The sequence below is a fragment of the Mustela erminea genome, chromosome 15, assembly GCF_009829155.1.
Source record: "Mustela erminea isolate mMusErm1 chromosome 15, mMusErm1.Pri, whole genome shotgun sequence".
In the NCBI taxonomy this organism is placed as follows: Eukaryota; Metazoa; Chordata; class Mammalia; order Carnivora; family Mustelidae; genus Mustela; species Mustela erminea.
This window is the reverse complement of record NC_045628.1, coordinates 57,658,760-57,681,776: the sequence shown is the minus strand read 5'-3', so window position 1 is coordinate 57,681,776 and position 23,017 is coordinate 57,658,760. Positions and strand designations below refer to the sequence as shown.

The 23,017-nt window shown below is 39.6% G+C and overlaps 1 protein-coding gene across 7 annotated transcripts in view; it reads right to left on the bottom strand.

Moving 5' to 3' along the window:
* The window catches only part of LRCH1 (leucine rich repeats and calponin homology domain containing 1), a 196,486-nt gene that overhangs the window by 35,968 nt on the left and 137,501 nt on the right, over positions 1-23,017 (bottom strand). For 4 of the 7 annotated variants that reach the window (XM_032314590.1, XM_032314591.1, XM_032314586.1 and 1 more), the window contains exons 6-15: positions 22,494-22,621; positions 21,113-21,176; positions 18,153-18,258; positions 16,193-16,320; positions 13,667-13,734; positions 11,542-11,628; positions 7,003-7,092; positions 6,868-6,904; positions 2,687-2,740; positions 1,931-2,003 (exon numbers count right to left, since the gene is read on the bottom strand). In XM_032314590.1, the coding sequence (XP_032170481.1) occupies positions 1,931-2,003; positions 2,687-2,740; positions 6,868-6,904; positions 7,003-7,092; positions 11,542-11,628; positions 13,667-13,734; positions 16,193-16,320; positions 18,153-18,258; positions 21,113-21,176; positions 22,494-22,621 (835 nt within the window). Of the gene's footprint in view, positions 1-1,930; positions 2,004-2,686; positions 2,741-6,867; positions 6,905-7,002; positions 7,093-11,541; positions 11,629-13,666; positions 13,735-16,192; positions 16,321-18,152; positions 18,259-21,112; positions 21,204-22,493; positions 22,622-23,017 lie in introns of all 7 variants that reach the window. The other 3 variants (XM_032314585.1, XM_032314587.1, XM_032314589.1) reach the window with 1 other exon arrangement.

The following is a 23,017-nucleotide window of genomic DNA, read 5'->3' as shown; positions in this document are numbered from 1 at the left end:
ACGTGCTGATTTGAGCAGTCTGTTCTTATTTATAACACAGAAATCACATAAATCTATATACTTAACTTTAAAAGAAACATCAGTTGGCATTTAAAAGTTCCAAAGCTAATCAAATAGAATTTCTTTTTAAATCATGTTTAATTAAGATTGCTATATATTATTTTTTTTAGAAAATGTGAAAAGTACACACTGAAATATGTTTAAATGACTAAATAAAATGAAAAAATCCCCAATATATAATGCAGTTTTATAAAATTCCAACATGCCACTCGATGTTCCTGAAGATAAATCATCATTATTTACAGCAACCAAATTCCACAAAGCTTTCAACAACTAGAACAATTTCCACAGTGGTTAGTCTGCATTATAGAAAGGTTAGAAGCTTGGAGAGGAAATCATCCTTGTTTTCTGCTATTCAAAATAAATACCCCATTTCTTTTTCACCACGATGATGAATTTGAAATGGTTCAACAGTACGAGTACAATATTGATAAGCCGAGTTTGGACTTCATAAAAGAGAGAAAAAGAAATCACTGAGACAACTTTATACTTAAACTGTAAAGATGCACATTCAAAAGAATATTGTTCTTTGGAGATTCATTCAACTTTTGATTGCTCAATGATTAAATATATTTAAAATTCCTTAAAACTACGTGTAAGGATTAGAAGCAAGTCTGTAGCCCAGTCTGTGGTCCTAATGCACAGAGCTAGCTCTCCTGGCAGGCCGGCACTGAAGGCACGGAGGAGAGGTGCCCACCAGATCATCTCTCCCAGCACACCCCTGAGACCCTGGGGAAATGGAAGCCTAGCCCAGATCTGACTGCATATGCTCGATGCCATAAATGAGGAGGCCAGTCATTTGAGCCTTATTTCACACACAGTTTGGCTTTCCATGAAACACCTACTAACCTTTGCCGTACCCTAGCATTTTCTCAAATAGCTTTGCCTTATAGCCAGCCCATCCAGGATGTCAGGAAACCATTATACCAGGCTACATGTTACCCATCCATCAACTTGCTCCTCAAACAAAAAAGTTATCTTCATGAAGGAACTACATTTGGGTTTTTTATAGGTACCTGTTTACAAACTATACCCACGTATACCTTCAAATCTTGCCAAGATGTTTTACTGAAAAATCCAAGAATATCTAAGTTCTTTACGAGATTTTTGCTTAAACGTGGTCTGTGTCCTTTCTTAGCACTTACTTAAAAGCATGAGGGTCGTGAATGTATGCAAAGATCCAAAAGTATTAAAACAAAAAAGGACCTAAAAGAAGGTAGATCTGGCCAGAACTGTAGTGGAGAAATCAGAAGAACTGAATTTTTCTATGCATCGTCCTTCTTTTTAAAACCAACAGTTAGTTTTCACATGGCTGTAATTTACATCTGTGACTACTAACAATAAATTAAAAGAGAAATGACTAATAGAAAGGGTAATAAGAGAAATGGGGAATAGAAAAGCTCTTTTAAAGAAATGGCTTCTGCCCACTCATGTGAGTCCTGAAATGATCGCCCTGTTGTCGAAGGAAATGCATGACCTTAGGAGGGTTAGAAAGCAGACAAGGGATATTCGAGAAGAATCACCCTGTGCAAGGCTGCTCTTGAGCTCAGCAGCTTACCGGGAACCACTGGGTAAAAAACTCCTTGGACTATTTCTTCCCTGCTTGCAGGCCCCATGCCCTTTTCTCTTTGCTTGGACTAAAAATGAGGGAAGATGTCTCCGACTGATAACGTGGGCGGAACGGGCGATTCACTGGAAACAAGGCTCCAAAGTCTGGCCTCCCCATGCGGTGGCAGAGCCCTGAGGCCCGGACACAGTGTCTACCAGGGTGCGTCCGCAGGGCTGCTCACGCTCACACACTCACATGTCGGAGGCTAAAGAGAAACCACGGAGTGTTTACAAGCGTCAGGACGCTGAGGTCTTAATTTACCTGATCGAGGCTTCAGGCCAAACGGAGCGGTGCTGTTGGTGGTGGGAGAGATGGCAGGCGAGTTCGCTCTCATCTGCGGTATCAGAAGGAAAGGAGGCTTTTGAAAGACGAGCAACGGAAACAGAACTACACATGCTTCTCTACGTTCCAGAATTACAGGGGACCACTAGCTTTTTGACCGGCTGCTGTGTGATGAAGCCCCTGACTGAAAAAAATAGGGTGACGGGGGAGAGGTTGCCTGGGGGGAGAGCCAGTCAGTTTTTATTTGCCCAATAAAAAATATTCTTTAACCATGTGACACGGGCGATTCTTTTCTGCTCTGGAAGAGACGTGTGCATGTGCACATACACAAGGGCACATACTCACGTCCCCCTCACAGCAGGCCCAGCTGATGAAGAATGTCATGACACAACAGGGGAGGAACACAGGTCACACCGACCAGTTTCACCTACACGGACACCACACACTGCACCACTGATGAGTCAAAGGACATTCGAAACCTTGTCTGTTTGAGCCATTACTCTGTTTTCTATAAAGATGCTGCCATATCTGGTTTTCAAAATATATCTTATAAAGTCAATCTTCCATTATGGATAGGGCCAGTTAAGACTATGATAGCTAAGGAGAGACACTCCCCCAGAGAATCGGCAATGCAGTTAACTCATGAATCAAGACAATCTGATTATTTCTGTAAAAGATATTCCAGTTCGGCCTTCACAAACTACCTCAGCTTACAGGAATCTTCAGGAAACTTACCTCATTTGGAGAATACTCGCTCCCATTGCTCTGTAAAGTGAGATCATTTTGCACCTTCAAGGAAAAATAATGCATGGAGTATTCCATTAGACCATAAAGTTATTGAGACAGGAACAGCATCCATCTGACTTCCCTCATATCCCTGGCAGCTGGGCACTCAGTGAATATACACTGAATTAATCAATTAGTGTGTTAAGTAGTTAAGTGGATCACACTGACATTTATGCAGCTGTACTCACACTCAAAAAAATACATCTAAAGTATCACACAAACTAGAATAGGATCTCCCAGCGCAGAGAGCTCAGTCCAAAGTACCTCTAAACATAACCTGACTTGCTAGATTCCCAGGCCACGTGAGGGCTCCCACTTCCTCATTTGAACTACAGGTTTGAAATGATCCAAGGCAGTATTTCCCTAATACACAGAATCTCATTGGAAGCTTTTAATTTTTTAGGACTTTATTTATTATTTTAGAGAGGAGACAGACCAAGCTTGGTGTGCTTGAGCCTGGGGAGGGGCAGAGGAGAAGGGAGAGAATCTTGAGCAGACCCCAAGCTGAGCACAGAGCCTGATGGGGGTGGGGGTCAATCTCAGGACCCTAATATCATGACCTGAGCTGAAACGGAGAGTTGGGGGCTTAACCAACTAAGCCACCCAGGCACCCCTCATCGGGAGCTTTTAATAAATATACATGCCTACACTCCAAATTACCTGAGACAATCTTATCATTCGACACCAGCTTGCTTTGGCAGCCAGTGAGGAAACTCTAGGTTATTTCACTCAGATCAGCCTTCTTTATATGGTCATCACGGAACCAAATGATTACCCTAGTAAAAAAACTTGCTGATAGCTAGTATAAACATCTTCATTTATAGTACACCAAATTAGTATAAATTTAAGATGGCTGTTCCTATTCCTATGCCTGAGAAGTGCTATTTAAAAAATACTCCAAATTTTGACACATCCAAAGGAAAAACACATTTTTAGAATAAAATGTCATTAATTTCCCTACTCAGTGAAATGGCTTTGTTAGAAATACGAACAAGTACCTCCAGGTTCAATTCTCTCTATTAAGCAATTCCTTCCACTAATTTTTTCTTGTTGTCCCCCCTACACCTTCCCCAATTTGATATTATTTATGGAGGAGGCTATAATTTGCAGTTCTTTCCTGAATGGATGCCAGTGCTACCCAAACTTAATACAGACCATCATCTCAAGTATATTGAAAGTCAGACATTGTGATGTAGAAACCATCTCAGCCCTACCTATGGTACTGGGGAGGGCCACAGTTCACACCCTTTCTCGGTGTGTCTGGCTGGCTCCCACACTGTGCTGATTCTGCCACAGCTGTGTGCTGGGACACTTCCAAATCCAAACAACCCTCCCAAATCTAGGTTTACTTCCATCTCTCTAAACCCCACCTCTTCCCCAGTCTCCCAGAGTACCTAAAATACTCAGGATCACAGACCATCTCAAATTCTTTCAATTTTCTCAATATCCAAGTCTTCTTCTCTCCACATTTTTAAAGACATCTTAAAAGTAAGGACAACTTCATATCCTTCATAGCCCAGTTCCCGACACCCAAAACAAGACCAAACCCAGCGTAAGTACTCAACAAAACTGGCTAATTGATTCAAGACTTATGCTAAAGTCATTGCTTTCTTTCTGAATGAGACAGAAGAGGAAATATAAAAATAACCAAATCATAAATGAGGACCACATTTAGATTCTGTATAATCATTAGCACTGGCCTTGCTAATCCACTACTTTCTCTCCCTCCTCCTTGTGACTTCCAGGGCCTGCTATCTGATCCCTTCTTTTTAAAATCATTGAGATGGGCCAATCATGGACAGACAAATGCCCTAGACAAGGAAGACCATGAGTAAGAATTTTCTACACCTGAATTCATGCACCCAGGTGGACATCTGTTTTACTAGAGTCAAAAATGGGTCTGCAGCAGGACCCTAACCAGTCCTAAAGTACCTCTTCATTGAGTGCTTATGGGTTACAATGGAAAAACAGAACAATGATTACACAGTGGACAAATCAAGTGACACAACGGATGGGCAATCAAATTAACATCACCAACAGGTCCATTTCCAGACACGTGTGACACCCTGAAAAGGACACAATTTCACTTGTACAGTGTTCCAATCGAGAACACAGAATCTCAACTTAGCACAAGGAAATATGAGGGACTTTTGTCTCACAAAATAAGGGGCACACCATTCAAAAAGAGGAGAGCTATATTCTTCAAAATTTCAAGGTGGTAAAAACCAAAAGAAGGTTACAAAAATGTTCCAGAGTCGGGGCACCTGGGTGGCTCAGTGGGTTAAAACCTCTGCCTTTGGCTCGGGTCATGATCTCAGGGTCCTGGGATCGAGCCCCGTGTTGGGCTCTCTGCTCAGCAGGGAGTCTGCTTCCCTTCCTCTCTCTGCCTGCCTCTCTGTCTACTTGTGATCTCTGTCTGTCAAATAAATAAATAAAATCTTTAAAAAAAGAAAAATGTTCCAGAGTAAAGGAAACTATAGATACCTCCTAACTAGATACAATGCCTACCACTAGACTGGATCCTCCATGGGAGAAGAAAAAAAAACCGTGAAGAACACCATGAGATCAATCAAACAGTTTGGAATATGAATGGTCGATTAGATGAAAACAGCTTATCAACGCAAATTTCTGAATTTGATAACTGCAATGTAGTTATGTAAAATAAAAGCTCTATTCTTAGAATACACACAGTGAAATATTTAGGGGGAAAAGGACTATGATGAATAAAACCCTCAGATGTTTCCGAAAAAGAACTTGTGTGGAGAAAGAGAGAGAAGAAACCATACCACAAATGCAGTAAAACATTAATAATAGGTCACTCTGGGTGAAAGGATGCAATTTTTGTAATCTTTTGTAGAATCTTGCAAATTTTCCTAAGTTTAAAATGATTTCCAAATAAGAAGCTTAAAATAAATTGTGGGTCAACTATAATCAATCAACAGTCAAATAGGGGTGCCGTACAGAATCACAAGAAGCCTGCTTCAAAGGAGAGCCTGAGGTAATGGGCTGGGGATGGGGGCAGCCTTCACAGAAAAGTCTTCCTGATGTTCCAGGACTGGGTAATTCAGGACTGGGCAATTCAGTGATGCCTCTACCAGCGAAGACACAGTAGAGCAATTCTGGCTGAGGAGCCCACCAATAATAACAGAGTGGTGGAGTGAGAGGCATAGCTAACATCTAGGAGCCCCTGGTTGTGGGGCTGTTCCCAATTTACAGAAAATGAAGGTGAAGTGTAGAGAGGTGGCCCATAGTTAGAAGTCTTTGAGGTGGGATTAGATCTCAACATAATTCTAAGTCATGGCGCTAGACAATGAAACCATATTGGTTCTCTCTCATCTTGTTTAACACAGAGACGTAGCCAGTTAAGAGTGTGAAACTGCTTCACTACACTTCACATAAGGTGTGGACATAAGGTGAGGACACACCTCAGGGACATAAATTGGTGTGTCCCAAATTTAGCCATCCCAAACCCACTCACTAGAGCGGGATGAATTATGGTGTCACACAAATGTCCCTCCCAAGCCACTGGCTCAAACCTATCTTTACAACTGTTTCTCTGGAACCTTATAGGCTCATCTCTAGTTTTATGCCAAAACTGCTTTCAGTAGCCACCAAAATTCCACCTAGTGTAACGCCACCCTTACTCTGCCCCCACATAATCCCACCAGGTCTCTCCGCCAAAGTTCTCCTAATTCTCCCAGGTGCTTCCCAAATCATTTGTTCTTGCCTCTCATGTCTTTTCTAGCTTATTTCCACCAGGCCACTTCCTAGGCTTCGTTCTTGGCTCTAAAATATACACTGAGCTGTCCTACATCTTTCTGAAGCAGCAGGTTCCCTAGCTATCTTAGTTGCTACTGTCTGGCTTGGCAGGACTATCTGACTCCCAGAATTGAGAGAATTTAATGGGAAGGGCAAACTCTTATCTTTAATGAAAGATGAACTAGGATAGGCAGGAAAGCTAAATAAGGTAAAAATTTAAAACACGTGAAAAAACAGACCATGAACAAAATTGAATATTAGTCTCACTAATGAATGTTCTGCCCTATGATCAATCTTTTATAGACTATGGTAGCCACTATTCTGTGGCAGAATACTGCAAGGAGTTCTGGTTAATCCAAGAGCGGCCTTACCTCACACACCGGAGAGGTCTCCAGCTGTATTTGACCACTGTAGGAATAAAGAAAATGACAAAAAGTAGAATTTAAAGCATACATATGTCAATGTAGAAAGAGAAAATATATTCGGTTACAAGAAGGTCAACATACTTTAGTGCAGAATCTTGTAAGTCTAAGGCTTCTGCTGATTCCATAGGATAAAAGTTTACAACATTTCTCTCTGTAATATTGGTGCTTAATCTAAAGAGAAGGGGGAAGAAGATGTTACCAAATTTATTAAACTTTTCTAAGATTTTAATAAATCCAGTGTTTTGGGTCATATTTAGTTTATTGTTTTAGTATATTAAAAAGTTATATTTATCATTAAATTTAATAATCAAAGATTTATGGTAGAACTTTCATGGTATTGAAAAGACCACATGGTATTTTCCCACCCACCCTGGGCCAGATTTTATCCAATTTTAATTTTCAGTCTGTTATTGGTATTGAAATCTAACTTACTTGCAATATAACAGTAATTTCTGTTAAAGTCATAATATTCCTAGATAGCAATGCTGAGTTCTATTCTAGAAATTGATGAATTTATAGAAGCATATAAAATTGCTAAGAGTACTATATGTACCAAGAGCATTTTGTTTCAATGGGAAGATATCTTTGACATACATGAATACTCTCACTTCAAAAATTAAAATTCATAAGCTATGCGATATGCAATTTTATTTGTGTAATTGTCTTACAGATAGTTTCAGAATTTCTGCAATTTTGAGTTGAATTCTTTCTAAGATCTGTAAAACCAGGAATTGTTGAGTCATAAAAGTTACAAGGCTATCTTTAAAGAAGAGATGAGTCACATTATATATGCTTACTGAAAATGCTATCAAACAAATAATCAGAAATCCTGAAGAAAATAAACCAAGATAAAGGCAAAATACGGTACCAATATTCAACTAGATTTTCTAATGTTAAGGCTGTATGAAAGGTTAATCCTATAATCAGCCGCTTCATGCAAACAAAAAGTTTGGATTATGAAATATGAGATAAAGGAAAAACCCAATATGCATGTGAAGTTTTTATTATTAATAGTCAGTCTCAAGCGGCTAGAAATAAATGACCCCTTGAAGTGCTCTCTCTTTATAAAAACAAACACAAGACTCTTTTTAAATTACCATTATACTGGCTCACAGAAACATTATTATACATTAGAACTGTCCTATTGTGGTAATTATTTCAGGATGAACAACAAAGATAAAAAGCAGCCAAAGGAGTGGATAATTTTAGGGAGGAAATGAAATCCATACAAAGTTTTATGCGTTTTAAAATGACACTCCATAAAGATGTAAATCAATTAGCTCTTGGAAGTTTACTCAGGGCTCTTTTCTCCCACAATTCAAGCACACACCCACCATTCCGACTTGCTGGACATTCTTGGCAACTCATTGCCTCAAATGTTTCCACACTGGAGAGGAATCTCGAGGTCCTCAGTTCATCCCACTTCTCATGAAGGAAGACGAAACTAAGGCCCAGAGCTGGGAACACTCCTCCAGGTCCCTAGGATTTTTACTACTGGGCTCCAGTCCCACATTCCCAAGCCACTTCTATTTCCACCAAACTAGGCTGTTCTTTTTCCCTTTAGGTTCACGTATTAATCAATCTCAAATCTGTAAGAAAAGTGTATTGGAGGAGTGATACAAAATATAAAAGGTGGAAGTATCAAAATAGTATGAAGTTTGAAGGCCCCGATTGTGGCCTTCTCTGTGTCACATCATGTCTTCAAGGCTCGTTCCTGGACTCAAGCTCCCTCCCCATCGATACACTTGGCCTTGGGACTCTCATCCTCCTTAGAAGGCTCTGTTACTGCAGCAGAATATGAAAATGACTTTTTTTTTTTTTAAAGATTTTGTTTATTTGAGAAAGAAAGAGCATGAGAGAAAGAACACAAGCAGGAGGCAGGGGAGTGGAAGAGGGAGAAGTTGGTTCCCCAATGAGCAGAGAGCCCAATGTGGGGCTCAATCCCAGGACCTTGAGATCATGACCTGAGCCAAAGGCAGAGGCTTAACCCACTGAGCCACCCAAGCATCCCTAAAAATGACTTTCAAACCTAAGTCTCGAAGCCCCAGGACTGAACACCTAGCAGCAGAGTGGACATTGCCATCTTGAATTTTTTTTCAGTGCATCCTACGCTGACCCCAACATCCTCCTCTTCAAACCTGCTGCCCCTCCTTGTTCCCCACCTTAGGTAATGAGAAGGGGCTCAGATCTAAATAAACACTGTGGACAGTTCCTTCCACTGTTCTCACCACCCACTTCAAATGATCACCAAAGAACTACAACACTACCTACCACTAAGTATCTCCAATTTATAAAATCTAAAGAAAAATATTAATTTAGAAATACCTACAGAAAAAACACCCATTGTAATATATTTCCTTCCAGTTTTAACTTTTTCTAGGTTTCTGACGTGACTGAGACCCGATTCTGTCTCTATAATTGGGATCAAACCTTTGCATTTCATATACTTTTTGAAGTGAACATTATAAAATGAGCATTCTAAAATATACTGGAAACTTAAAAAAAAGTTGTATCAGCCACATTATGGTCCATTTTATTAATTAATACTTATACTTAGTTATCTCCAAACTATTGGATTATTTCTTTTTTCCCAAATATTTGCTATAAAAACACCTTCCCCTTCACAATTTTTGTTCATATCTCTTTGTCTCTCAGGATAAATTTTTAGAATCTATTCAGAATGTTCATATATTTTATAGGCTATGGCCACATACTACTAGGATGTCTTCTAGAAAGGTTTTGCCAATTTACCTTCCTACTAATTTAGATATTATTTTATTAATATTTTAACATAAATTATAAAAATAATTTAGATATTATTTCAAATCCTCACCATCCTAAAAGGATAAGTACTTGGATCCTACCTTCTAGATGAGGAAGCGGGCATGTAGAGTAGTTCTCTCTTACCCAGACTAATGGTGTGGGAGCAGAGTTCAGAATCAGTGGCTGGCAGATCCCAAGTCTGGTCTTCTTCCTAGATAGTCTGCTTCCCCATTCTTATAATTTCATGTAAATACACAATACACACACACTCTCTTGTCCCTGTTTCCTCTCGTTGACTGCCCTGGTTTAGGATGTGAAGCTCACCTCTTTCAGGAGTACACCTCGATTAGGCATTCACTAATAAGCTAAGCTCTGAGCCAAACATTAGGGACAACTGGCAACATGAAGAGTCATATTTGGAAACGACCACTACCTCCCTCTACATATAAAATAAGGCCTGGGCTCCTCAACCCAGCATTCAAAGGCACTCCTAGCATCCCCGCTGCCCTGAGACTGTGGAGTCTCAGTCCTGGCTATCCATCAGAAACACTGGCAGTATTTTTGAAAAGTGCAACAGTCAGGCCCCAGCCTCACAGGTGGAGTGGGGTATCTGGGTTTTGAATGTTCCACAAGCAGTACTGAAGCACAGAGAAGGCAGAGATCATCACTACCCAAACCGTTCCAAGCTCGCTCCACTCCCTGTTGACCTCTGTGCCTTTGCCTAAGCCTTTAGTTCAATCCAGGATTTGCCTTCTCCTTGAAAGGGCCAGTTATTAAAGGCCCAGATGAACTATCCCAGGCTTCACAGAGGCCAGCCCAACCATCTCCCTGTTTCCATCTGGGGCCAGGCCTTCACTTCCAGCACTTAAATCTATTCTGCTTAAAAATAACTACTCAAAGCAATCTCTACCACCATTTAAGTTCTTAGAAGGCAAGAGCTGTGTCTTATTCATCTCCTTATCCCCCAAGGTGCACACGGTAGATCTTCCCATGCTCTAAGCACCCAACTAATATCTACAAAACCAAAATGCGTTTCAAATCAATTGCTGAAGGTTTCCAACCACACAAACTGACCCATCACTCTTGGGGTCAGCCGATGTTGGTGGTGACCCATCACTAACACTCTGGGACGCATGAACCACCATTTTCATAAATTTGCAAAATGTGGTGTGGTTTCCATGTTCAACATATTCTAAGACAACATCATCTTCTCATCTGAATCCCCGGGACCCCTAAACAATTTACCAGGAATAAGTTCGGGATACATTTCTCTAGTGATAAAGTAGTTAGGACCTGACACCAGGTATATGGTCTTTGTGAAAAATATTTTGTCTGTGGGAATTCATAATCCTTTGCGAAGAAACCAAAAACTGTACCTACCGCATACAGTGTCTGTTACTGACAATGGCCAATTCAATTATAAAATTATCTTGTGATCCAAATCTTCAGAAATATATTATTTAGTCAACATATATTTATCATCTCAGAAACCAACATAACAGTACCCGATAAACCAATTCTTTCTTTTTTGGAAAATCTCCCTGATATTTCTCTAAGTTGGGAGTCAAATTTTAAGCCATATCAAATATGCACTTTTATCGTATTTCTGTTTTCTAAGAATTATACCAAAAGCTTCCATAAGAATTTCACGAAGATGCCTAAATTTCATTAAGGAGTAGCAAAAGGGGGAAATGATCGCAATCACTCCAGAACTGTGACTCTTCTATTTACGGATCTTGTGAGAACTCCTCTTTTTTTGGTGCTTAGACTAAGCTCAAATGGTGTGAGATAACGTACTCAATAAATTAACACACATTATTTACACATGAAGCCTGGCCCCAGGAAAAACGCCCATACCTGTTGGGATCTTGCAGCAAATCTACTGCTTCTCTCAGTTGTTCAATCATTGCTATATTCATGTCCTGGTCTTTGGACGAATTTACTCTGCAGCATGAACCGAGAGGTAAGAACAAAAAGGATTACTGGAATGTGGCTATTGTCCAGATTCTTAAGAACAAACGTATAAAAAGCCAACTCACATATAAAAAATGATTTTGACCAGCTCAACATGATAATGAACACGTGTCAGTCCCCTGTGGAGTGGGCTGCCAGAAGGTAGCAGAGGTGGAGCTTCTGGGTGGGGGAAGCCCAGCTTTGCTACAATCTAGCAGGTCACACAAAGTCTCAACATCATGGGCCTGCCTCTGCTCCTCTATAAAACCAAGGCAGTGGTCCTCACACTGAGCTTTCCTGAGCCCCGGGAGTTGGGGGGGATGCACAGGGTACCCAGTTGCAGCAAGTGTGCACCACTTCTGGGTCTTCCACCTCCGGAGCAACCAGTGTGCCCGATTTTGTTGCTTTCATACAATACAGGACTTTACTGGGGGATAGTTGTTCTCAGTGTGGGTTTTTTATGCAGCAAAATCATCTGTGGCACTTAAAAAAAAATGCCAGGATGGATACTGGGACTTGAGCTTTTTATTAAGCTCTATACACAGCGTTGAGAACAACAGATGTAAGATTTTGAATAGGGTTTCCAAGGCTTTATGCACCGCTGGCCCTTGAAAGACACAGGTGTGAAGTGCATGGGTCCACTTACACATGTTTTGTTTTGTTTTTTCAATAAATACTGGAAAATTTTTTAGAGATTTGTAACAATTTGAAGAAATTCACAGATGAATTGCATAGCCTAAAAGTACTGAGAAAGGGAAAAATTAGTTATTATTCTAAGAATACAGTATATAATACATATAAGAATATGTTAACTGTTTATGTTATTGGTAAATCTTCTGGTCACAGATTATTAGTAGTTTAGTTTCAGGGAGGATTGAAAATTAGATGCAGACTTTTGATTGCACCCAACCCCTGCATTTTTCAAGGGTCAGCTATAGTTTAAAAAAAAAATCCTCCCTATAAAATCTCTTTCCCCATAATCCTATGATTCTGTAATCAAACTAGTCCTCCTTGACATTATAGCAATATATTCAAAGAATAGTTGATAATACTGGACAGTGATTTGAAAGGAACATAGCAGTGTTTTTAAACGTTAAGAGAAACTTGATGATGGTTACTGCTTTCCACTCCAGAACATGAGCCAATGTGTTTCTGAGTGGAGAAACTTTTCAACAGTATAGTAAATCCTCACTATGGGGAAATCTCTCCCAAGTTATAAAGGAGGATCCAGGCCCACATGCCAGATCATGGAAAACAAAATCCTGAGAACCAAAAATCTACTTATGCCACATGGTTCAAGCTCAATTCCCCTGGAAATCATTCATCGTCTGATAGATGACTCATGCCCTCCCCTGTAAAGTTGTCAAAGTAAAATCCTCAGATGCAATAGAGTTGGAGGGATATCCAGCTGATGTGAGATTTCTTGGGTTCAATCCCACCCTCTGTGACCTTGGGCATCTCTCTGTGTCTCAGTTTTGTCCCATGTGAAATGGGGGATAATGATAGAACTTATAGGATTGTTGTAAAGACGACATGAGTTACTACCTGTGAAGTATTTAGGACAGTGCCTAGCACACAGTATTTAATAAATGCTAGCTATTACAGCTGTTAGACATGGGACCAAGACATGAGAGGTATATGGTTTTCTCAGACCTTGAATCTGAAGACAGTTCAAGGGAGAGGGTGACGGGGACTATATAGTGCTCGGGGTCCAGTGGTTGGTTTCCTCAGGCAAATGGAAGTAAGCTAGAATCTCTAACATAGGAAATTTATCTAATTTCCTGAATCAAATTCAATCCACAGCCTCTAGTCAGATAAAACTCCCTGCCAAGGAAGAGGTCTAGCCTTCCACTGTGACAATAAGCATCCGACAGAGAAAAACTTGCAACTTATCGATATAACATTAGGTGAGATTATCAGCTTGCCCAAAGAAAAGGAGACCAAAATCCTATCATTTTACAGGGCTGCCTTCAGCTTGAACCATGAACTTTACAGGACGGTGGCTCATAACCAGGCCCTGGGGACTCACATTCCCTCAGACTGCCAGTGCGTGTCCTCTTCTATCCGTAGCAGTTCTTCACAGTCCTCAGCCCTATCCTGTGGACAGAACATACAGGTCTTCTCAGAGCCACTGGCTGTCAAGAGTCAACAGTCAAACCCTGCCTTAGTCCATGTCCACAGGAGCATTATTCTCAACAGCCCAAAGTGGGAAACAATCCAAGTGTCCATCTATAGACGAAAGGATAAGCAAAATGTGGTCTATACATACAATAGAATGTCACCCAGCCTTCAACAGGAAGGAAGTTCTGACACATGCCATAACGATGGTGAACCCGCAGGACATCCCGCTTAGTGAAGTCAGTCAGTCACCAGAAGCCAAAGACTGTAAGACTCCAGTTCTATGAGCTGCCTACAGGGGTCCCTCATAGAGACAGAAAGCAGAATGGTGGCTACCAGGGGTGAGGGGAGGAGGGAATGGGAAATTAAAGTTGAACAGGTACAGTGTTTTTGTTTGACAAGATGAAAAGAGTTCTGGAGATGGACGGTGGTGATTGTTGCACAACAATGTGAATGTACTCACCACAGAACTGCACACTTCAGTATGGCAAGATGGTAAGTTTCATGTTACATGTATTTTCCCACAATTAAAAATAAAATTAAAAAAAAAAAAAAAAAACCTGACCCAGGACCACAGCACCTGTTAACTTAGAGTCAGAAATGTAAAGCTTAATTCTATTTCCTATTGCACTCTTAGCACCTCCAGACATTCAGATGTCTCTGTTAGTTGGGCCCGTTGGTCACATGAGGAAGCACCTTCTACTTTTTTTGAGAGGAGGGGAGTGTGTGTACGTGTGCATATGTGTGTAATCTTGGGGAAAAAGAAAGTGCAAAATACTGAACAGAAAATGCCTCAAATTGTATCTAATAGTTTCATGTGTACCGCACTCAGATTTCACTGAAATGTCTCTCCCCCCAACACACCATTATTATTCCAAGTAAATGTGACAGGATTAGTTAGCACAATGTGTCTCTCTGCTAAGACTTCCATGTGCTCCTGTCCACTGTCAACTCTGACACAGAGTTCTGCTGCCGTAACTCAGAGTACAGGCAGCAAGGAGCCACCCCTGAATGGTGGTACGTTCCTTGGGCAAGGAAGAAACAACAGACAGACACAAGGACTGACACACTGTTAACTAACTGAGACCCAGCCCATTCTCTAGATATATCATTGAGAAGAGTCTTCTTCTGAGGAAGTAGCTAGCACTGGATGCCAGCCTCTGGCTTAAAAAACACTCAGGCTTTTCTTTATTAATTATAGATATAGTGCATAGTACAGTAAACACAGAAATTCCTGTGTCACTATCCAAATAACAGTGAGATTCGTGGGTGAAAATATACTACCAGAAATGAGCAAAAGAACATGTTCTAATCTCTCTTTGTTGGGTTTCAACTACGGGAGCCATGCGTATTTCCTTCTAATTCTCAATGTCATGATAAAATAGCCAATAATATAAAATACCAATTTTTTTCAATATGCAAAATAGGACTAATGGATTTCTTTTGCTAAGTTACAGGGTTATACAGTTCATTCTCATTATTTGTGGGTTCCATTTTTATAAATTTATCTACTCACTAAAATTTATTTGTGAATGAATCAATAAATCGGGGATTCTGTAGAGCAGTGAAAACCTTGGGTCCGCAATGGGCATATGCTCCCAGATGAGGCAAAACAAAGCAATGCTCTGCCCTCTTACTGACCCAGCCCAGCAGCCATCCCAGCACCAATCTCAGGAAACAAGGACAAGCACCGAGAGACCTCACCCCTGCTTTACCACAGTAAGCCCGAGACCATCATCTCTCATGAGTCTCAGTGAAAATGAATTTTATTCAATTACCCTTGTGATTCCTGGGGGCCACAATCTGAGCCAGAAGGACTGGCAGAAACACACCAATCATGTCTCAAAGTGGAACCTTCACTACCAGTGTTAGTACAGGGCTAGTGTTCTTCTACTCTCTGTGTCGCAACTGTGACGAAAGGTCACCAGAGAATGCAGTGATTTCATCCAAACTTTCAACACCTCAGGACAAGGATGAGAGCTCAGGTGTAAGTATCCTCAGCGTGACCTTCCCAGAAAGAGAAGACATCTGTTTCTAGATTTTCAGTCTCTCCATTTTTTCTCTATACTATAGACATACTCCCAAGAAAAGCATTCACCTAGAATACATGGAAAAGAACGTAAAATTGTCTATTTTTACTTTTAGTGATGGTAGTGCTGACACGTCTGCTAACTTGTCATGCACTGAGAGGTGGAAAGTTAACTGATCACTGAATATAAAGGAAGTAAGACACATTTACAGACACACGAGACGTATCACAGGGACCAGCTCCTAACATCAGGAAATAGACACCCCACGCTTTGAGAAGATATTTTAGAAACCTGAGGAAACTGGCAGTAAGCTGATACTTAAGGTGATTGACTAGTAACCTTGAACTTAAATGCAAAGGCACCAAACAGAAGAAAATTTTTAAAAAATTAGCAGATTTTCAACTTGCCTTAATATAGGTTATAAATTCTGAATGGAGAACATCTTTTCCATCAGTAAATTGGTCTCTTTCTTCTCCTGAGTTGTCATTGTCACCCAAAAGGGAAGGCTCTGGTTGAAATTCCTGATGAAAGTCCCCTATTAGGAAAACGTAGAGAAAGACAAAAAGATGGTTTCATGAAGAGATGAGCAAAGCACAGATGACCCTCATATACCATCAGACTACTTTCAGACCCTGCTCTTGCTTCTTCTGGAGGTTTTATGAATGACCCAACTTGTCTCTTCCCTGAAGAGTGGGATGAAAAGATGAATGAAGGAAGAAAAAGAGAAAAAAAATAGAAAGCTCCCCCCACCCCCATGGCAAACTGGAAAGTCTAAGCCTCTCTATGGCTTCATCCCTTAAAGAAATGAAATCTCTTATAACTTTCTTAAGAAACAGAAGAAAGCAAGTTTGAAAGAGGAAAAAAAAAAAAAAAAAGGAAGTTTGAAAGAGGCAAAAGGAACACCAAGCAGATCTCTTCTTCATGATCTGCAAACTGAAAAGAAGTGAGTAGGGCACCCTTTAAGGACTCCTACCCAGAATACCCACTTCTAGAGCAGGGAGGAAAAAACTCACTGGTGACAAATTACATATTTCTTTTATTTTAAAAATTTGCCTGCACTACCTTGTAGACCATGTCATGTTACATAGCTTATCCAAGTTAATAATATGGCAATTATGTTTTTGCATAGAGTATACAGTAATTTTGGGGGGGGGATAATGTATGGTTCCAACCAAAACCTCAGATACATGTAAGTGCTAAACTTAAAAACCTGAAGGTAGAAAGTGAAAGCAAACACTAGACATTGATTTGGTTCACATGGCTCTCCCATCACTAATGAGAGCATTTTCAAAGATTTAGGGAGAAAATCCGCATATTAATCTAGTTCTATACTGTTCATATATCATGAAGTCATCTCTGCCACAAATCATTAAACACTAAATTTTATTATTTTCTATTAAAGTCATTGAATAAACAGGAGCAGTAAAAAAAAAGAAAGAAATACTGCCCTAATATAATCAAATGAGGGCTCCTCACCAAGATATGAAATACACTGCTATGATTTTCAAGAGAATGAAAATTCTCTTGGTCATAAAGTACTTAGTGATCACGTGGTGATTATTAGAGAACCACAGAATTTGACAGCTACTGAAGATCTTATGTATTAATTAATCTAATCACCTCATTTATAGGTAAGAGAACTAAGGTCATTTGTCTTGTCCAAAGTCAAGTGTATTCCTGGGCACACATCTCAACTACATTTCCCATCTTCATGTGTAAGAGATATGGCCATATATCCAGGCCTCCTTGTAAGTGATGGGCACTTCTAGGCTCAGTCCACTAAAAACCTCCTGTGAACAAGTTTCCGTGCTTGGCCAGCTTCTGCCTTAAAACAGGACTTGGAAACTTTGGAAATCTTGTGTTTCAGATGCTGGAGTCACAACTTGAAAGAAGTCTGGGCCTTTGAATCATTGCTTGGAGGGGAGTTGCCTTTCAAACATGAACTCCCATGTACACTTGATTTGTACTGTGTTAAGCCAATGAGATTTGGGATTTTATGTGCTACAACCACTGGTGTTTCCTAATATATCTATATGTCAATATATGCTTTCCAAGAATGGATTTAAAGACTGTTATAAAATCTTCACAATGAGAACCACTCTACTACTTACTTACTAGCTGTGTGATCACTGGCAAGTTAAAGTCTCTGAGCCTTGGTTCCCTCACCTATAAAATGGAGACAATTAGAATATCCATCTCAGAGTTCTGAACTTTAAATGAGGTCACCTTCACAGATTAGCACAGAGCCTGGTGCGCAGGAAATGCTCAATAAACTTAAGCTAATACCATGGCCTTATTTGTGTAGATTATAAACAGAGTATTTGAAACTTAAAACAAACACTTTCTCCCCATCTTTCATTCTCACACCTTTAACGGGGCTAAGGCGATGGCATGAGTCCTCCTTGATGATCTGTTCTTCTTCCATGATATTTGACATTGGCACATTGAGGCTAACAGTGTCTTCATCAGAAGGCTAAAAAGAAACAATGCACTGCTTCATTCAAGGGACAAGCATTATCAATGTAGATTAAGAGAATGCTATGTGATTAAAAGAATACTGTTGATTCTCAAAAACATAATATTGAGTAAAAAAACGAGATACAAAGAACCATTCCACTTACGTAAGTTCAAATCCCAGCAAAAACTAATCCGTGCTATTTGAGGACTCTGACCGCTCTTGGCTTGCATGGTGGATGCATGTGTGGGCTTTCTGGGGTGCTGGTAAAGCTCTGTTTCTTGCACTGGTGGCTGGCAATGTGGGTGTGTTCACTTTCACAAAATTCATTGAGCTAACACTCAAGTGTTTCTCTGTACATATGTTTTGAGCCAAAAATTTGTCAGGTACCTGATGGCATTGCCAACCTAAGAGCAACTATCAGAGCACTAAGAAGGACTATGTTATCCCTGATGGAACGAAGGAGTAACTGAATATACTATCACACTAGCCCGAGGACTGGTACTCTGCTACTGCACACCACCACCAATTTCCCAAAACTACATTAAGGTTTCATGGTGCTAGTCACAAACAGCAGGCAACAATTTATTCACAGGGCAACAGTAAACTCCAGTTGATTTCCCTGTGGGAGACTGAGGGATACACAGGCCTTTGGGCTGCATCAGATATATAAAAGTGCTGAATGACCATAAGGCTTAAAAGGACATGTGTTCTGCGCAATTTTCAGAATAAGGCTTTGATTTGGTAATCAGAGTGAGTTGTCTCAGGGGTGCTTGTTTCCCACACTAGCTGACGAAGTTTATTCAGATAATCTACGATTCTGTCACGAATGTAATCTGGAGCTTCCTTTATTCTCCTACATCTCTGTTTTCATGTTGTTATTTAGTGAGCTTTCCAAATCCCAGGGATCCTGAACCTCCACAGAACGCATTTCAGGGAATCGTGGGCTGCTCCTAATTCTTGAAGCCGTGGCTTTCAGAGTCCGGTGTTCGTTTACTTTTGGACACGTGCACAAACTGTTTGGAAACTGACACAAAACAAGTGTGCATTTCATCCACTCAATAGATATTCAGCCGCCAATTTTTTTGTTCATGTTTATCTTGACAAAAATATGTTTTAAACTTCTTGGAGACAAACACTAAATCAATCAGACAAGGGCAACAGCCAAAGAAAGGGAATGAGATGTGCTTTCTGAACGCCTCAGTGAAACAGAAGTGGGGAGCCAGAGAAACTGACCATAGATGCTAACGGATTTGCCAAAGTGAAAATAGAAAGCTATATTGGATAATTCAGGGCCCTTTTCTTTCTGAAAAACAAATTGCTTGGAGGGGCTCAGGTAAGGAGGCTACACCGTGAGACCAAAAAAAGGCCAAAGGGAAGATGCTGGCACTGACTCTGTTGACTAGAACCCTTTTTATGGTCCTTCTTTCCACTCTCCTCCCATCTGAAAAGCGTAGCAAAATTCCAAAGATAATGCATCTAGTTAAAAGGGAGGGAATAAACCCTTGGCCTCCTTCTAGAATGATATTAGCATCCTACTTGTATTAAGTGAGAACAAAAGGATAATGAAGTTCTTTGTGTGATATTTTATTAACGAACTTAATTATCCTTAAAAAACAGATAAAGGATAAAGCAGAGTCTGTTTTAATTTCATAGAAAATAAGCTTAGGGTGAGTAATTTCTGAAACAATGGGACATTTCAGGGGACTTATGAGTTTTAATAAAACTAAGGGGGCTGAATTAAATACAACTTATAAAGCAATGTGTTGAGTAATTTCTCCCCCAGGAAGTCCCAGTAACCTATTCATGTGGCTTCATGAGAGCTATTTTCTTTTATTGAAATTGGCCTTCTTTTTCTGCCTATAAGCTCCTTTTGAAATGTTCGGTGTTAGAAGTTTTTTCTTAAATTTACCTTAAAATCTTTAGGGTATCCTAACTTTAATACACTGCTTTATAAAGCATTTCCTAGGACATAAATGCAAATATCTTAGCTACATATTAACCCTCGAAGACCTGAAGAGAAGAGAGAAAAGGCATTTTTCTTGGGAGTCACACACAGTACAAATGTGAACTCCTTAAATGGGGTAACTGACTTATTAATTACATCTTCAAAGTAGTATAATGTTTCAAAACTTAATAACCACAAAACTCAAGAAATTTCCTCGGAAGGGAAGCCATAATACATCCATCCCCTGCCCCAGGCATTCCTTCTAGCTACCCTGCTCAAGAAACTCCATTTGATGGTATATTAGTGAAAGGTTGGGGGGAATCTAATTATAAGCGAGATAAATGAGCTATTTATAACCACTTCAGGAAGCTCTAGTGTGGGAGGTCTCTGAGCTTACAAGTAACCCAACTTTTATCCAGTTGTCTGAAAAGAGCACAATCAACAAGTTTCAGGAAAACAAATATTGCTGTAAAAATTATGGCTACTCAAAATGGCATTTCCTGTGGGTAAACTGCTAAAATGCAATGCACATTTGACTCCTTAACATTTACGCATGCAAATAACTTTTTTCCTAAATTATTCTGTCACTTAAAAACAAATGCTTTTATAAAAATGCCTCCTGGGTACTTGAGTACCACTCCTCATCATTTCATAATATGTGTGAAATATTCAAGAACATGCTAGGTAATGTAAGGAGTGTGGTGGGAGGGGGAGGGGACAGGGACATTTACAAAATATTAAATACGCAGCAAAAGCTAAAAACAGCTCCTATTTATATAACGCTTGGAGGGATTTCAAATTGCCTTCACGAACATAATCACACATTCTCACACAGATGCATTAATGCCCTTTACCGCAGAGGGGTTTAGGAACAGGCGGATAGATCTACCTCAGAAAGGAAAAAAAGCTAATCACAAACTTTACCTCTGTGGCAGATAAACGCTTATCTCCATTATCACTTCCAACACCCGAATCTGAATCCTTCTTGCTGGGATAGGTGTCATCAGTATGGAATCCATTTAGAAAAAAATTGAAATCACAAAGTTCACAACAAGATACATTAATTTATATTCAAATAATGGCTTTTGCTATACAAATTTTATTATTACCATAAGACAACAAATCAGCCCTATATATTAAAGGAGGGCCTAATAATCAGATAGTCTTTCTAAACAGAGGACAAGATAAATTCTTTGTGTTTAGGGTTACTCTAACCAAGTAGTCTGTTCTTGAAATGGTTAAAAATTTTCTTATCTTATGAATTATACTGTCTAAAAAAGCAAAAACTGCCTAATTGCTTTTATCTTTTATAAGAGGTGTTTGCCTCTTATGTGGTTACTCTCAATAATTCTGTAAGCTTTTATCTAGTGACTAAACAAATTTGATGTCTATAAAACTAAAATAATGAATACATATTTTAAGTATTATATAAAGTTATCATTAGAGTAGGCTGAGATTCTAAGTCACCATGTTTTTGTTTTTTAAAGATTTCATTTATTTATTTGACAGACAGAGATCACAAGTAGGCAGAGAAGCAGGCAAAGAGAAGAGGAAGCAGGCTCCCTGCTGAGCAGAGAGCCTGAATTCGGAATGATCCCAGGACTTTGGGATCATAACCTGAGCTGAAGGCAGAGGCTTTAACCCACTGAGTCACCCAGGTGCCCCAAGTCACCATGTTTTTCAGTAGAGAGTTAAGCAAAGGTCTCTGCAATAAAGACCTCTCAAAACAATGTGTTTCTATACATGTGTCCAGTGTGGGAATTTTAATCTTTGAAAATTCAAGGCCCAAATTATGCCACAAAAGGCCAAGGGCATGTGAAAGGATTCTAACCCTTCCGTTCCAAAAAGGAAATGGCAAAAACTATGCACACTGCATTTCTAAAAGACAACTACAAAACAAAACCTGCAGTTTTTCTTAACAATGTTCTGGAGGCAGATGAAAAATTAATAATTAAAAAGACATGCCTGAGCTTGATACGGTAGTTTTACCTGGTAAGTCAAAAATACCTGTATTTATATTATAGATTACATTTATAAGGAGATATATGAGTGCATATAACATACATGCACACAGTATTCAGGAAAGACGATTATTGATTAGAATAGGGAAAACAAGATTAGCAAGATGTCGAAAGGTTATCAACAGTAACAATTTCCTCTCTCTTATTCCAAACTGTTAAAACACTTGAGTTACAAATCTGCATTGGTTAAGGGAGGCAAAGGAATTTTTGGAGTTACCAACCTGGCATGCCTTGGCCTAAGCAAATTCTAAACAGGGGCTTTGAGTGACTGCAGTCACACTCACCTGTCTTCCACGTGCTGGTGTAAATGTGGCCTCTCCATCGTGTGGAGATAAAGGGAATCGGTTGTCTTAATCTGACATGCTTGTATACTCAGATACTTGAATATGTGCACTTTGCCCTTTGTGCAAATCTACGGAGAAATTAATAATACATATTTGTTTTCCAATGGCCAAACAAAATGTAAACACTAGGCCTGTGACTCTGTATATTTTCATTTCTGTGTTTTCATTTTAAGTAACACTTCAACAATACACACCAAATTTGAGAATTTAAATCTCCAAAATTTACATTTTAATCTCCAAAATATATAAGGATTTAGGCAATTATGTCTTCTAGATTCTACTTGGAATAGAAAGCCATCCTAACAGAAATGTGTCAAAGTCTAAACAGTGTAAAAAAGTAGAGAAGCCGAATCCCTGACAGAGTAACATTCCAATTCTGGAAGCATACGATTTGTTCGCACACAGTTTAACAGCTGAACTTGGAACTTCTCTCTAAATAACTGATAGTGTGTGAAATGTTTAAA